The following is a 17849-nucleotide window of genomic DNA, read 5'->3' on the forward strand; positions in this document are numbered from 1 at the left end:
TGTACACTTCTGGTTATAAATAAATATTAAAAAAAAAAAAAAAAAGTCTGTGTTGTGGGAGGAGATCGAAGAGAACCCCAAATCTCTGGGTTGGTTTGCATAGTCCTGGGGATATAGCCCACAAGTGATGATCTCATGGAATCTCACCATCCATTTTCATAATTTACATAGACTGTACACTTAAAAAGGTCCAGTTTACTTCAGTTATCAAATGTAACGCTTTCTCTTGGTTTCATTTGTTGAAAAGTAGCTCATTCTTATGTTTATTTTGTTTTTAAAAAATGTTCCTTAAAGGGATACTAAAAACACTTAAACAAAAAAACAACTAGATTATGTATTGAAAGCAAGGATTAGCCTGAGAATAATATGCATTTTTTTTTAAATTACATTAGTTATTTAAATATTCAAGAAATAAGTTTAAAGGGACAGTAAACCTAGCAAATAATGTTATATAACTCTGCACATAGTGCAGAATTATATAACATTAGCTTACCGCCATGTTTCTAAAGGGTTATATAGATATTTTGCAACAAAAACAGAACGCCGCCCTTGGCTCTACTGAGCGGGTCTGTTTTCTTCTCCTAAGGGCATCTGGGCATGCTGTCTAATCACAGTCGACCTAATCGCGCTATTTAACTCAATGTAGCTCACTCCCGCTACCAGACCAGAGCGGGAGCGAGTTTAATAGGGTGATCGGGCTCGCTGTGACTAAACAGCGTGCCCGTGATGCTCTTAGGAGAAGAAAGCGGACCCGCTCAGTAGAGCCAGGAGCAGCGTTCTGTTTTCGTTGCAAAATATCTATATAACTCTTTGCTTTAGAAACATGGCGGTAAGCTGTTATATAATTCTGCACTATGTGCAGAATTATATAACATTATTTGCTAGGTTTACTGTCCCTTTAACGTTTTAGTTTCATGATTGTAAGGAGTGCCGCTATGTTGTAGCTAAGTTATCCTAGTTTATGAAGTCCGTTTTTAACCGATTTTCCCTGTTGAGGCCAATTAGGGACATTTATAAAATGGATGAAAAGTAACAATCTCAGGGGGTTTAGTGTCCCATACTTCTGAACCTATCTCTGTATGAAATGGATTTATTTTTCAACAAAGGACACCAAGAACAAAAAACAGGTAAACTGGATATAGTACATTGGAACGTTGTTATTTTTTTGTTTATGTAAAGATTTAGATAGAGTGCATAAATATTGTTAATAAATCTGTTTTTAAGCATAATCTACAATTCCAGTGTGCCTCTGAAATCCTTTGAGGAAAATACAGTCCCTGCTCAAAAACATAGAGCTAAGTTATAGCTCAGAACACAATTGATTGGCAACAAGAGGAACGGTGAATTATCATTTATATCGAGACTATATAGTTTAGATTAGAACACTTTATCACACATTAGATTGTATTTTGTATTGTATTTCACTTGTGTGTTCAATAAGTAGTTATCTTCTGTATTGTGTTTTATACAATATATTTTAGTCCACCGATTACCTATGAACTCAGGTGGTGAAAATTCGGTTGACGCACGTGCCAGTTTTTCAGGACGGTCGCAAAATGGGAAATCTGTCCAGCAGCCATTTCATATCCTGCCTTGTAAATAATGTAGCAGCTTATTTCCTGATTCTAGTTACTTAATGGAAATTCTGAAATTAACCACTAGGCCAACCTTCTGCATAAAACCTTTGAACGTAAAGTGAATGTAAATTTTGATGCTTAAGTGCCCGTTTTTTAAAAATTCTATTAAAAACAGGGGCACTTTAATTCATCAAAATTTACATTTCACTCCTGTTGTGAAAAAAAACAAAAAAAAAAAAAAACTTACCTTTTAATCTTCACAGCAGCTCCAGCTTCCTCCTGATGTCGAAAACCATTTCTGATGTCAGAAATGATGGATAGGTCATCCTCCAATCACAGCTTCCCCCCCGGGGGAATCAGTGTCTGATTCAACACTGTGATTGGAGGAAGCCGGATTCCTCATTTTAAACCCAGGAAGAGGCTTTGCAACGGATGGAGGAAGCTGTAGCTGCTGTGAATATTAAAAGGTAAGTTTTTTTTCACAACAGGAGTGAAATGTAAATTTTGATGAATTAAAGTGCCCCTGTTTTTAATTGAATTTTTAAAAACCGGGCACTTTAGCATCAAAATTTACATTCACTTTAAATATTTAAATGGACAGTCTACACCTTGGTCATCTTAAAGTCTTACTTTAGATTAATTTGCAAATACCCTCCTGCACCCTTTCTAAATCGTGCAGCAGTAACAGGTAAAAAGTTATTTTAAAATGAATATTGTTTCTGGTCACTTTGAAAAGGCTGCCAAGCTCCTCCCACTGATGACATCACGATCTGGGTTGAATAAAGGCTTCACTAGTTACAAAAGACTCACTAATTGGATTCATCAGACTGTGAATGCTATTGAGCAGAGCGCATGGATACAGCCCAGATCGTTATATCATCAATGGGTGGATCTTGGCAGCCATTTCAAAGTGACCATAAACAATATTCATTTTAAAACAACTTTTTACCTGTTACTGCTGCACGATATAGAAAGGGTGCAGGAGGGTATTTAAAGCTTAATCTAAGGTAAAACTAAGATGACAAAGGTGTAGACTCTGCCTTTAATCTGTTTTTAGATAAAGAGATAGACGTCTAGGACAATTTCATCTCTGCCTATTAAATACGAATTCTTCAAGCTAAGAAAAAAAATGTCCTCAGTAAACGCTAGGGACCACTTCTGAGGAACCGATTCTAAATGTCTGAAATTTTCCATTTCTATGCTTTCATGAAACCTTTACCAGCATGAGGCGTTTTACTGCACATAATAAAAGTTAAAAAAAAAATCTAAAAAAAGTCAAAATGAAATAATTGTTGTTTGTCTTGGAAAAAAATGCCCTCAAACAGGAATGGCAATTTCCTGAAGTAAAAAAAGTCTAAGAAAGGTAAAATTATACATCTGGCCAGTTACTTTATACATTATTATATGATTTAAAGTGAATGTCAATTTTGATGCTAAAGTGCCCGGTTTTTAAAATTAATTAATTAAAAAACATAATTTATGCTTACCTGATAAATTTATTTCCCTTGTAGTGTATTCAGTCCACGGGTCATCCATTACTTATGGGATTATATCTCCTTCCCAACAGGAAGTTGCAAGAGGATCACCCAAGCAGAGCTGCTATATAGCTCCTCCACTCACATGTCATATCCAGTCATTCGACCGAAACAAGACAAGAAAGGAGAAACCATAGGGTGCAGTGGTGACTGTAGTTTGAATTAAAAATTTAGATCTGCCTTAAAAGACAGGGCGGGCCGTGGACTGAATACACTACAAGAGAAATAAATTTATCAGGTAAGCATAAATTATGTTTTCTCTTGTTAAGTGTATTCAGTCCACGGGTCATCCATTACTTATGGGATACCAATACCAAAGCTAAAGTACACGGATGATGGGAGGGACAAGGCAGGAACTTTAAACGGAAGGAACCACTGCCTGTAGAACCTTTCTCCCAAAAACAGCCTCCGAAGAAGCAAAAGTGTCAAATTTGTAAAATTTTGAAAAAGTGTGAAGTGAAGACCAAGTTGCAGCCTTGCAAATCTGTTCAACAGAGGCCTCATTCTTAAAGGCCCAGGTGGAAGCCACAGCTCTAGTGGAATGAGCTGTAACTCTTTCAGGAGGCTGCTGTCCAGCAGTCTCATAGGCTAAGTGTATTATGCTACAAAGCCAAAAGGAGAGAGAGGTAGCCAAAGCTTTTTGACCTCTCCTCTGTCCAGAGTAAACGACAAAAAGGGAAGAAGTTTGACGAAAATCTTTAGTTGCCTGCAAATAGAATTTCAGGGCACGGACTACGTCCAGATTATGCAAGAGTCGTTCCTTCTTTGAAGAAGGGTTAGGACACAGTGATGGAACAACAATCTCTTGATTGATATTCCTGTTAGAAACTACCTTAGGTAAGAACCCAGGTTTAGTACGCAGAACTACCTTGTCTGAATGGAAAATCAGATAAGGAGAATCACAATGTAAGGCAGATAACTCAGAGACTCCTCGAGCCGAGGAAATAGCCATCAAAAACAGAACTTTCCAAGATAACAGCTTAATATCAATGGAATGAAGGGGTTCAAACGGAACACCTTGAAGAACTTTAAGAACTAAGTTTAAACTCCACGGCAGAGCAACAGTCTTAAACACAGGCCTAATCTTAGCCAAAGCCTGACAAAAAGCCTGAACATCTGGAACTTCTGCCAGACGTTTGTGTAGAAGAATAGACAGAGCAGAAATTTGTCCCTTTAACGAACTAGCAGATAAGCCCTTTTCTAAACCCTCTTGTAGAAAAGACAATATCCTAGGAATCCTAACCTTACTCCATGAGTAACTCTTGTATTTGCACCAGTATAAATATTTACGCCATATCTTATGGCAAATTTTTCTGGTAACAGGTTTCCGAGCCTGTATTAAGGTATCAATAACCGACTCCGAGAAGCCACGCTTTGATAGAATCAAGCGTTCAATCTCCATGCAGTCAGTTTTAGAGAAATTAGATTTGGATGATTTAAAGGACCCTGAATTAGAAGGTCCTGCCTCAGAGGCAGAGACCATGGTGGACAGGACGACATGTCCACTAGGTCTGCATACCAGGTCCTGCGTGGCCACGCAGGCGCTATCAGAATCACCGATGCTCTTTCCTGTTTGATCCTGGCAATCAGTCGAGGAAGCATCGGGAATGGTGGAAACACATAAGCCATGTTGAAGACCCAAGGGGCTGTCAGAGCATCTATCAGCACCGCTCCCGGGTCCCTGGACCTGGATCCGTAACAAGGAAGCTTGGCGTTCTGGCGAGACGCCATGAGATCCAGTTTTGGTTTGCCCCAACGATGGACCAGTTGAGTAAACACCTCCGGATGGAGTTCCCACTCCCCCGGATGAAAAGTCTGACAACTTAGAAAATCCGCCTCCCAGTTCTCTACGCCTGGGATGTGGATCGCTGACAGGTGGCAAGAGTGAGACTCTGCCCAGCGAATTATCTTTGAGACTTCTAACATCGCTAGGGAACTCCTGGTTCCCCCTTGATGGTTGATGTAAGCCACAGTCGTGATGTTGTCCGACTGAAATCTGATGAACCTCAGTGTTGCTAACTGAGGCCAAGCTAGAAGAGCATTGAATATTGCTCTTAACTCTAGAATATTTATTGGGAGGAGTTTCTCCTCCTGAGTCCACGATCCCTGAGCCTTCAGGGAGTTCCAGACTGCGCCCCAACCTAGAAGGCTGGCATCTGTTGTTACAATCGTCCAATCTGGCCTGCGAAAGGTCATACCCTTGGACAGATGGACACGAGAAAGCCACCAGAGAAGAGAATCTCTGGTCCCTTGATCCAGATTTAGTAGAGGGGACAAATCTGAGTAATCCCCATTCCACTGACTTAGCATGCATAATTGCAGCGGTCTGAGATGCAGGCGCGCAAATGGCACTATGTCCATTGCCGCTACCATTAAGCCGATTACTTCCATGCACTGAGCCACTGAAGGGCGTGGAATGGAATGAAGGACACTGCAAGCATTTAGAAGTTTTGATAACCTGGACTCCGTCAGGTAAATTTTCATCTCTACAGAATCTATAAGAGTCCCTAGGAAGGAGACTCTTGTGAGTGGTGATAGAGAACTCTTTTCCACGTTCACCTTCCACCCATGCGACCTCAAATGCCAGAACTATCTCTGTATGAGACTTGGCCATTTGAAAGCTTGACGCCTGTATCAGGATGTCGTCTAGATACGGAGCTACCGTTATGCATCGCGGTCTTAGAACCGCCAGAAGTGAGCCCAGAACCTTTGTAAAGATTCTCTGGGCCGTAGCCAACCCGAAGGGAAGAGCTACAAACTGGTAATGCCTGTCTAGAAAGGCAAATCTTAGGTACCGATAATGATCTTTGTGAATCGGTATATGAAGGTAGGCATCCTTTAAGTCTACCGTGGTCATGTATTGACCCTCTTGGATCATGGGTAGGATGGTTCAAATAGTTTCCATTTTGAATGATGGAACTCTTAGGAATTTGTTTAAGATTTTTAGGTCCAAGATTGGTCTGAAGGTTCCCTCTTTCTTGGGAACCACAAACAGATTCAAATAAAACCCTTGCCCTTGTTCCGTCCGCGGAACTGGGTGGATCACCCCCAATACTAAGAGGGGTCTTGCACACAGCGTAGAAATGCCTCTTTCTTTATTTGGTTTGCTGATAACCTTGAAATATGAAATCTCCCTTGTGGAGGAGATGCTTTGAAGTCCAGAAGATATCCCTGAGATATGATCTCCAACGCCCAGGGATCCTGGACATCTCTTGCCCAAGCCTGGGCGAAGAGAGATAGTCTGCCCCCGACTAGATCCGTTTCCGGATAGGGAGCCCTCTCTTCATGCTGTCTTAGGGGCAGAAGAAGGCTTTCTGGCCTGCTTGCCCTTGTTCCAGGACTGGTTAGTTTTCCAGCCCTGTCTGTAACGAGCAACAGGTCCTTCCTGTTTTGGAGCGGAGGAAGTTGATGCTGCTCCTGCCTTGAAATTACGAAAGGCACGAAAATTAGACTGTTTGGCCTTTGACTTGGCCCTGTCCTAAGGAAGAGTATGACCCTTACCCCCAGTAATGTCAGCAATAATTTCTTTCAAGCCAGGCCCAAATAAGGTCTGCCCTTTGAAAGGAATATTAAGCAATTTAGATTTAGAAGTCACGTCAGCTGACCAGGATTTAAACCATAGCGCTCTGCGCGCCTGGATGGCGAATCCAGAGTTCTTAGCCGTTAGTTTGGTTAAATGTACAACGGCATCAGAAACAAATGCATTAGCTAGCTTAAGTGCTTTAAGCTTGGCCATAATCTCATCCAATGGAGCTGTGCGAATGGCCTCTTCCAGAGACTCAAACCAGAATGCCGCAGCCGCAGTGACAGGCGCAATGCATGCAAGGGGCTGTAAGATAAAACCTTGTTGAACAAACATTTTCTTAAGGTAACCTTCTAATTTTTAATCCATTGGATCCGAAAAAGCAGAACTATCCTCCACCGGGATAGTGGTACGCTTAGCTAAAGTAGAAACTGCTCCCTCCACCTTAGGGACCGTCTGCCATAAGTCTCGTGTGATGGCGTCTATCGGGAACATTTTTCTAAACATCGGAGGTGGGGAAAAGGACACACCGGGTCTATCCCACTCCTTGCTAATAATTTCTGTAAGCCTTTTAGGTATAGGAAAGGCGTCAGTACACACCGGTACCGCAAAGTATCTATACAACCCACATACTTTCTCTGGAATTGCAACCGTGTTATAATCATTCAGAGCCGCTAATACCTCCAATAGCAATATGCGGAGGTTCTCAAGCTTAAATTTAAAATTAGAAATCTCTGAATCCGGTCTCCCTGGATCAGATCCGTCACCCACAGAATGAAGCTCTCCGTCCTCATGCAAATTGTGACGCAGTATCAGACATGGCTCTCACATCATCAGCGCGCTCTGTCCTTAACCCAGAGCTATCGCGCTTGCCTCTTAATTCAGGCAATTTAGATAATACCTCTGTCATAACAGCAGCCATATGTCTTGCAAAGTGATTTGTATGGGCCTCTCTGATGCACTTGGCGCCACAATATCACGCGCCCCCTGAGCGGGAGGCGAAGGTACTGACACTTGAGGAGAGTTAGTCGGCATAACTTCCCCCTCGTTGTCTGGTGATAATTTCTTTACAGATATAGATTGACTTTAATTCAAAGTGACATCAATACATTTAGTACACATATTTCTGTGGGGCTCCACATTGGCCTTCAAACATAGTGAACAAGCAGATTCATCTGTGTCAGACATGTTTAAACAGACTCGCAATGAGACTAGCAAGCTTGGAAAAAACTTTCAAGTAAATTTACAAGCAATATAAAAAAACGCTACTGCGCCTTTAAGAAGCACAAAAAAACGTCCCAGTTGAAATAACAAAGAACCAAATCAGTTATAGCAACCAAATCTTCACAGAAAATGTATTAAGTTAGAAAAGTATTGCACCCACTAGCAAAAGGATGATTAACCCCTTAATACCCAAAAACGGATAATCAATTCAACAATTAACGTTTTTTATCACAGTCAAACACACTGTCACAGGTCTGCTGTGACTGATTACCTCCCTCAAAGTGACTTTTGAAGACCCCTGAGCTCTCTAGAGACGTCCTGGATCAAGGAGGAAGAAGCAGGAAGACTGAAACTGAATTTTTACTGCGCAAAAAAGCGCTAAAATAGGCTCCTCCCACTCCTATTACAACAGTGGGAAACCTCAGTTAATCGTTTCTATATAGAAATAAACAACAGCCATGTGGAAAATTTCATGCCCCAAAAGATTTATCACCAAAGTGCCTCACAAAAAACGAATAACATGCCAGTAAACGTTTTAAACATACACTTTAAAAGTTAGATAGTGTTATTAATAAGCCTGCTACCAGTCGCTTCTACTGCAGTTAAGGCTTATACAATACTTCGGTATTAACAGTATTTTCTTAGTCAAATTCCATTCCTTAGAAAATTACTCATTGTACATACATTCATCAGCCTGATACCAGTCGCCGCTGCATTTAAGGCTGTACTTACATTACATCGGTATCAGCAGTATTTTCTTAGTCAATTCCATTCCTTAGAAAAATAATTTACTGCACATACCTCGTTTGCAGGATTCCCCGCATGCTATTCCCTTTCTGAAAGTTACCCCACTCCTCAGAATGTGCGAGAACAGCCAGTGGATCTTAGTTACTTCCGCTAAGATCATAGAAAACGCAGGCAGATTCTTCTTCTAAATACTGCCTGAGAACAAACAGCACACTCCGGTGCCATTTAAAATAACAAACTTTTGATTGAAGAAATAAACTAAGTATAAAAACACCACAGACCTCTCACAACGACCTATCTAGTTGAGTTGCAAGAGAATGACTGGATATGACATGTGAGGGGAGGAGCTATATAGCAGCTCTGCTTGGGTGATCCTCTTGCAACTTCCTGTTGGGAAGGAGATATAATCCCATAAGTAATGGATGACCCGTGGACTGAATACACTTAACAAGAGAAATAAGGGTACTTTAATTCATCAACATTTACATTTCACTCCTGTTGAGAAAAAAAACTTACCTTTTAATCTTCACAGCTGCTCCAGCTTCCTCCGGTCGTTGCAAGCCATTTCTGACGTCAGAAATGATGGATTGGTCATCCTCCAATCACGGCTTCCCCCCCGGGGGAATCAGTGTCTGATTCAACGCTGTGATTGGAGGAAGCCGGATTCCTCATTTTAGACCCAGGAAGAGGCTTTGCGATAGGGCGGAGGAAGCAGGAGCTGCTCTGAAGATTAAAAGTTACGTGTTTTTTTTTCACAACAGGAGTGAAAGAGCCAATGGGATCATGTATAGGATTAATACTGATATAAAACTGAAGCAAAGCCAGTATGAGAAAGTGCAGTGTTTAAATACAGGTGCACGCAGCATACATACATATGTGCCGAGTTCACTAAAAAAGTGAGATGCGAGTGCGATAAAAAAAAAGTGCTGTTCTGAACACTTACTTGGTTAAATCGTCTTGTGAAGGCGACTGCATTCGGAGCAGAGCTGTACTTTTCTTTCTTATTCCAACCACAACTGGACAACTCCTGTAGAAGGAAAATATATTATAGATTTATTACATCCAAACAACCAACCTTATTAGTCAGAGCACAATAATTGTCAAACCTGAGATGTGTATGAGTAAACTTCTGTGTTTTTAATAGAAGCATTTTTTTAATATATTTGTATTAGCAAAAATGCTTCTAGCAGAAATGAGAACTGCTTTATAGAAACATATGCACATATGCTGCATATACTCCATGCACTAGCACTCAAGCACTGTATCAGCTCAGAGAGCCATTGGTGATGTGCATCACCTTAGTGACTGCTTAAGAGGACATAAGAATGCAAAAACACAATGCTCTTATAGATTAGAACATTTTATTATTGCACACGTATAACAATGTGTTTAACTCCTGTAAAGGGGTAAAATACATAGTTAAAGGGACACTGAACCCAAATTTTTTCTTTCGTGATTATTCTTGCTGACTGGTGGATAAATTCATCCACCAATAAAAATGTGCTGTCCAGAGTTCTGAACCAAAAAAAGACGCTAAGATGCCTTCTTTTTCAAATAAAGATAGCAAGTGAAAGAATAAAAATCGATAATAGGAGTAAATTAGAAAGTTGTTTAAAATTGCATGCACTATCTGAATCACGAAAGAAAAATATTGCATTCAGTGTCCCTTTAATGTTGGCTCCAGAGCACCACACACTACTGTGAGCTAGCTGAACACATCTTGTGAGACAATGACAAGATGCAAACTTGTTTAGCCACCAATCACCAGCTACCTACCGGTAGTACATTAGTGCTACTGAGCACCGAGGTACGCTTTTTCAACAAAGGATAACAGAATAAAGTAAATATGATTTAAAAATAAATTCAAAAGTCTCAAACTTGAATGCTCTATCTTGACCTTGAAAACATAATTTTGACTTTGTGTTATACAAACCATGAAATGCTGGTGCATGAGGTATGTGCAGCATATGCTGCTTAAAACAGCCAACATTTTTAAATAAGATTTTTGCAAAAAATACTTCTATTCAAAATTTAAATGCACTCAATTATTACACATTGCTGTGTACTTGCAAAATGTGTCCAGCTTTGCTCTTTGTTTTTAGTGTGTATACAAATTTTAATAAAGCTTTCGCAGTTAATTTGGGAAACTTAATTGGTTTTCCTGGATGGTGATTTGTTGTTCGCTGGGGGGGGTATCCTTCACATTTCCACTTGTGACCTACCCTGATCCCTTGGTGACGAGAGGAGAGCTCACTTTGAGATAAGTGCTAAAACTGTGTAAGCAGCCTATATCAGGGGGAACTGAGCGAGGGGCCTGAACGCTATGTGCCACTGGAGCGCCGCCTACTTTTTTCTCAATTATTACACAATGCTACACTGAAATAAAATGTTTAGTCCTCTCATTGTGTCAAACAAGGGACCACAGACACCTGATGCTCAGCCCAGAATATACATAAATATCTAGACACTTGCCAAATACATTTTTTGCACCTTGTGTTTGGTTAAAGGGACAGTAAAGTCAAAATTAAACATCTATGATTCAGATAGAGCAAGCTATTTTAAACAACTTTCCAATTTACTTCTGTTATCAAATTTGCTTTGTTCTCTTGGTATCTTTAATTGGAGAGTAAAACTAGGTAGGGCTCATAGGAGCTCAGGAGTGTGCACGTGTCTTTAGTCTTTTGTGGCAGCAATGTTTTGCAACACTATAACAAAGCTACAAATAATGTGAATTTACTGAGGAGAGAGCACTGATTGGCCAAAATGCAAGTCATTTAAAAGAACTGAAATAAGGGGGCAGTCTGCAGAGGCTTAGACACAAGGTAATTACAGAGGTAAAATGTGTATTATTATAACTGTTGGTTATGCAAAACTGGGGAATGGGTATTTAAGGTACTATCTTTTAAAACAACAAAAATTCTGGTGTTGACTGTCCCTTTAAGTACTGGGCTTTGTGTATTGAGACAAAGATATAATAACAGAATTTATGCTTACCTGATAAATTACTTTCTCCAACGGTGTGTCCGGTCCACGGCGTCATCCTTACTTGTGGGATATCTCTTCCCCAACAGGAAATGGCAAAGAGTCCCAGCAAAGCTGGCCATATAGTCCCTCCTAGGCTCCGCCCACCCCAGTCATTCGACCGACGGACAGGAGGAAATATATATAGGAGAAACCATATGGTACCGTGGTGACTGTAGTTAGAGAAAATAATTCATCAGACCTGATTAAAAAACAGAATTTATGTTTACCTGATAAATTACTTTCTCCAACGGTGTGTCCGGTCCACGGCGTCATCCTTACTTGTGGGATATTCTCTTCCCCAACAGGAAATGGCAAAGAGCCCAGCAAAGCTGGTCACATGATCCCTCCTAGGCTCCGCCTACCCCAGTCATTCGACCGACGTAAAGGAGGAATATTTGCATAGGAGAAACCATATGATACCGTGGTGACTGTAGTTAAAGAAAATAAATTATCAGACCTGATTAAAAAACCAGGGCGGGCCGTGGGCCGGGCACACCGTTGGAGAAAGTAATTTATCAGGTAAACATAAATTATGTTTTCTCCAACATAGGTGTGTCCGGTCCACGGCGTCATCCTTACTTGTGGGAACCAATACCAAAGCTTTAGGACACGGATGAAGGGAGGGAGCAAATCAGGTCACCTAAATGGAAGGCACCACGGCTTGCAAAACCTTTCTCCCAAAAATAGCCTCAGAAGAAGCAAAAGTATCAAACTTGTAAAATTTGGTAAAAGTGTGCAGTGAAGACCAAGTCGCTGCCCGACATATCTGATCAACAGAAGCCTCGTTCTTGAAGGCCCATGTGGAAGCCACAGCCCTAGTGGAATGAGCTGTGATTCTTTCAGGAGGCTGCCGTCCGGCAGTCTCATAAGCCAATCTGATGATGCTTTTAATCCAAAAAGAGAGAGAGGTAGAAGTTGCTTTTTGACCTCTCCTTTTACCAGAATAAACAACAAACAAGGAAGATGTTTGTCTAAAATCCTTTGTAGCATCTAAATAGAATTTTAGAGCGCGAACAACATCCAAATTGTGCAACAAACGTTCCTTCTTTGAAACTGGATTCGGACACAAAGAAGGCACGACTATCTCCTGGTTAATGTTTTTGTTAGAAACAACTTTCGGAAGAAAACCAGGTTTAGTACGTAAAACCACCTTATCTGCATGGAACACCAGATAAGGAGGAGAACACTGCAGAGCAGATAATTCTGAAACTCTTCTAGCAGAAGAAATTGCAACCAAAAACAAAACTTTCCAAGATAATAACTTAATATCAACGGAATGTAAGGGTTCAAACGGAACCCCCTGAAGAACTGAAAGAACTAAGTTGAGATTCCAAGGAGGAGTCAAAGGTTTGTAAACAGGCTTGATTCTAACCAGAGCCTGAACAAAGGCTTGAACATCTGGCACAGCGGCCAGCTTTTTGTGAAGTAACACAGACAAGGCAGAAATCTGCCCCTTCAAGGAACTTGCAGATAATCCTTTCTCCAATCCTTCCTGAAGAAAGGATAGAATCTTAGGAATTTTTACCTTGTCCCAAGGGAATCCTTTAGATTCACACCAACAGATATATTTTTTCCATATTTTGTGGTAAATTTTTCTAGTTACAGGCTTTCTGGCCTGAACAAGAGTATCAATAACAGAATCTGAGAACCCTCGTTTTGATAAGATCAAGCGTTCAATCTCCAAGCAGTCAGTTGGAGTGAGACCAGATTCGGATGTTCGAACGGACCTTGAACAAGAAGGTCTCGTCTCAAAGGTAGCTTCCATGGTGGAGCCGATGACATATTCACCAGATCTGCATACCAAGTCCTGCGTGGCCACGCAGGAGCTATCAAGATCACCGACGCCCTCTCCTGATTGATCCTGGCTACCAGCCTGGGGATGAGAGGAAACGGCGGGAATACATAAGCTAGTTTGAAGGTCCAAGGTGCTACTAGTGCATCTACTAGAGTCGCCTTGGGATCCCTGGATCTGGACCCGTAGCAAGGAACCTTGAAGTTCTGAGGAGAGGCCATCAGATCCATGTCTGGAATGCCCCACAGTTGAGTAATTTGGGCAAAGATTTCCGGATGGAGTTCTCACTCCCCCGGATGTAATGTCTGACGACTCAGAAAATCCGCTTCCCAATTTTCCACTCCTGGGATGTGGATTGCAGACAGGTGGCAGGAGTGAGTCTCCGCCCATTGAATGATTTTGGTCACTTCTTCCATCGCCAGGGAACTCCTTGTTCCCCCCTGATGGTTGATGTACGCAACAGTCGTCATGTTGTCTGATTGAAACCGTATGAACTTGGCCTTTGCTAGCTGAGGCCAAGCCTTGAGAGCATTGAGTATCGCTCTCAGTTCCAGAATATTTATCGGTAGAAGAGATTCTTCCCGAGACCAAAGACCCTGAGCTTTCAGGGGTCCCCAGACCGCGCCCCAGCCCATCAGACTGGCGTCGGTCGTGACAATGACCCACTCTGGCCTGCGGAAGTTCATCCCTTGTGACAGGTTGTCCAGGGACAGCCACCAACGGAGTGAATCTCTGGTCCTCTGATTTACTTGTATCGTCGGAGACAAGTCTGTATAGTCCCCATTCCACTGACTGAGCATGCACAGTTGTAATGGTCTTAGATGAATGCGCGCAAAAGGAACTATGTCCATTGCCGCTACCATCAAACCTATTACTTCCATGCACTGCGCTATGGAAGGAAGAGGAACGGAATGAAGTATTTGACAAGAGTTTAGAAGTTTTGTTTTTCTGGCCTCTGTCAGAAAAATCCTCATTTCTAAGGAGTCTATTATTGTTCCCAAGAAGGGAACCCTTGTTGACGGAGATAGAGAACTCTTTTCTACGTTCACTTTCCATCCGTGAGATCTGAGAAAGGCCAGGACTATGTCCGTGTGAGCCTTTGCTTGAGGAAGGGACGACGCTTGAATCAGAATGTCGTCCAAGTAAGGTACTACTGCAATGCCCCTTGGTCTTAGCACCGCTAGAAGGGACCCTAGTACCTTTGTGAAAATCCTTGGAGCAGTGGCTAATCCGAAAGGAAGTGCCACGAACTGGTAATGCTTGTCCAGGAATGCGAACCTTAGGAACCGATGATGTTCCTTGTGGATAGGAATATGTAGATACGCATCCTTTAAATCCACCGTGGTCATGAATTGACCTTCCTTGATGGAAGGAAGAATTGTTCGAATGGTTTCCATTTTGAACGATGGAACCTTGAGAAACTTGTTTAGGATCTTGAGATCTAAGATTGGTCTGAACGTTCCCTCTTTTTTGGGAACTACGAACAGATTGGAGTAGAACCCCATCCCTTGTTCCCCTAATGGAACAGGATGAATCACTCCCATTTTTAACAGGTCTTCTACACAATGTAAGAATGCCTGTTTTTTTATGTGGTCTGAAGACAATTGAGACCTGTGGAACCTCCCCCTTGGGGGAAGCCCCTTGAATTCCAGAAGATAACCTTGGGAGACTATTTCTAGTGCCCAAGGATCCAGAACATCTCTTGCCCAAGCCTGAGCGAAGAGAGAGAGTCTGCCCCCCACCAGATCCGGTCCCGGATCGGGGGCCAACATTTCATGCTGTCTTGGTAGCAGTGGCAGGTTTCTTGGCCTGCTTTCCCTTGTTCCAGCCTTGCATTGGTCTCCAGGCTGGCTTGGCTTGAGAAGTATTACCCTCTTGCTTAGAGGACGTAGCACTTGGGGCTGGTCCGTTTCTACGAAAGGGACGAAAATTAGGTTTATTTTTGGCCTTGAAAGACCTATCCTGAGGAAGGGCGTGGCCCTTACCCCCAGTGATATCAGAGATAATCTCTTTCAAGTCAGGGCCAAACAGCGTTTTCCCCTTGAAAGGAATGTTAAGCAATTTGTTCTTGGAAGACGCATCCGCTGACCAAGATTTCAACCAAAGCGCTCTGCGCGCCACAATAGCAAACCCAGAATTTTTCGCCGCTAACCTAGCCAATTGCAAAGTGGCGTCTAGGGTGAAAGAATTAGCCAATTTGAGAGCACGGATTCTGTCCATAATCTCCTCATAAGGAGGAGAATCACTAGTGATCGCCTTTTCTAGCTCATCGAACCAGAAACACGCGGCTGTAGTGACAGGGACAATGCATGAAATCGGTTGTAGAAGGTAACCTTGCTGAACAAACATCTTTTTAAGCAAACCTTCTAATTTTTTATCCATAGGATCTTTGAAAGCACAACTATCTTCTATGGGTATAGTGGTGCGTTTGTTTAAAGTAGAAACCGCCCATTCGACCTTGGGGACTGTCTGCCATAAGTCCTTTCTGGGGTCGACCATAGGAAACAATTTTTTAAATATGGGGGGAGGGACGAAAGGTATACCGGGCCTTTCCCATTCTTTATTTACAATGTCCGCCACCCGCTTGGGTATAGGAAAAGCTTCTGGGGGCCCCGGGACCTCTAGGAACTTGTCCATTTTACATAGTTTCTCTGGGATGATCAAATTCTCACAATCATCCAGAGTGGATAACACCTCCTTAAGCAGAGCGCGGAGATGTTCCAACTTAAATTTAAATGTAATCACATCAGGTTCAGCTTGTTGAGAAATTTTCCCTGAATCTGAAATTTCTCCCTCAGACAAAACCTCCCTGGCCCCCTCAGACTGGTGTAGGGGCCCTTCAGAAACAATATCATCAGCGTCCTCATGCTCTTCAGTATTATCTAAAACAGAGCAGTCGCGCTTACGCTGATAAGTGGGCATTTTGGCTAAAATGTTTTTGATAGAATTATCCATTACAGCCGTTAATTGTTGCATAGTAAGGAGTATTGGCGCGCTAGATGTACTAGGGGCCTCCTGAGTGGGCAAGACTGGTGTAGACGAAGGAGGGGATGATGCAGTACCATGCTTACTCCCCTCACTTGAGGAATCATCTTGGGCATCATTTTCTCTAAATTTTGTGTCACATAAATCACATCTATTTAAATGAGAAGGAACCTTGGCTTCCCCACATTCAGAACACAGTCTATCTGGTAGTTCAGACATGTTAAACAGGCATAAACTTGATAACAAAGTACAAAAAAGGTTTTAAAATAAAACCGTTACTGTCACTTTAAATTTTAAACTGAACACACTTTATTACTGCAATTGCGAAAAAGTATGAAGGAATTGTTCAAAATTCACCAAAATTTCACCACAGTGTCTTAAAGCCTTAAAAGTATTGCACACCAAATTTGGAAGCTTTAACCCTTAAAATAACGGAACCGGAGCCGTTTTTATCTTTAACCCCTTTACAGTCCCTGGTATCTGCTTTGCTGAGACCCAACCAAGCCCAAAGGGGAATACGATACCAAATGACGCCTTCAGAAAGTCTTTTCTATGTATCAGAGCTCCTCACACATGCGACTGCATGTCATGCTTCTCAAAAACAAGTGCGCAATACCGGCGCGAAAATGAGACTCTGCCTATGATTAGGGAAAGCCCCTAGAGAATAAGGTGTCCAAAACAGTGCCTGCCGATATTATTTTACAAAATACCCAGATTAAAATGATTCCTCAAGGCTAAATATGTTTATATATGAATCGATTTAGCCCAGAAAATGTCTACAGTCTTAAAAAGCCCTTGTGAAGCCCTTATTTATTGTCTGTAATAAAAATGGCTTACCGGATCCCATAGGGAAAATGACAGCTTCCAGCATTACATCGTCTTGTTAGAATGTGTCATACCTCAAGCAGTAAAATTCTGCTCACTGTTCCCTCAACTGAAGTTAATTCCTCTCAACAGTCCTGTGTGGAACAGCCATCGATTTTAGTAACGGTTGCTAAAATCATTTTCCTCTTACAAACAGAAATCTTCATCTCTTTTCTGTTTCAGAGTAAATAGTACATACCAGCACTATTTTAAAATAACAAACTCTTGATTGAATAAAAAAAACTACAGTTAAACACTAAAAAACTCTAAGCCATCTCCGTGGAGATGTTGCCTGTACAACGGCAAAGAGAATGACTGGGGTAGGCGGAGCCTAGGAGGGATCATGTGACCAGCTTTGCTGGGCTCTTTGCCATTTCCTGTTGGGGAAGAGAATATCCCACAAGTAAGGATGACGCCGTGGACCGGACACACCTATGTTGGAGAAAACCAGGGCGGGCCGTGGACCGGACACACCGTTGGAGAAAGTAATTTATCAGGTAAGCATAAATTCTGTTTTCTCCAACATTGGTGTGTCCGGTCCACGGCGTCATCCTTACTTGTGGGAACCAATACCAAAG

At 41.9% G+C, this 17849-nt stretch overlaps 1 protein-coding gene across 6 annotated transcripts in view; it reads right to left on the reverse strand.

Annotated features, from left to right (window-relative positions):
- RALGPS2 (Ral GEF with PH domain and SH3 binding motif 2) overlaps nt 1-17849 on the reverse strand; it is a 619002-nt gene that overhangs the window by 335704 nt on the left and 265449 nt on the right. For all 6 annotated transcript variants that reach the window (XM_053693284.1, XM_053693289.1, XM_053693287.1 and 3 more), the window contains one exon: nt 9550-9633. In XM_053693284.1, coding sequence (XP_053549259.1) covers nt 9550-9633 — 84 coding nt within the window. The remainder of the gene's footprint in view (nt 1-9549; nt 9634-17849) is intronic.

Source organism: Bombina bombina, chromosome 10 (assembly GCF_027579735.1).
Source record: "Bombina bombina isolate aBomBom1 chromosome 10, aBomBom1.pri, whole genome shotgun sequence".
NCBI lineage: Eukaryota > Metazoa > Chordata > Amphibia > Anura > Bombinatoridae > Bombina > Bombina bombina.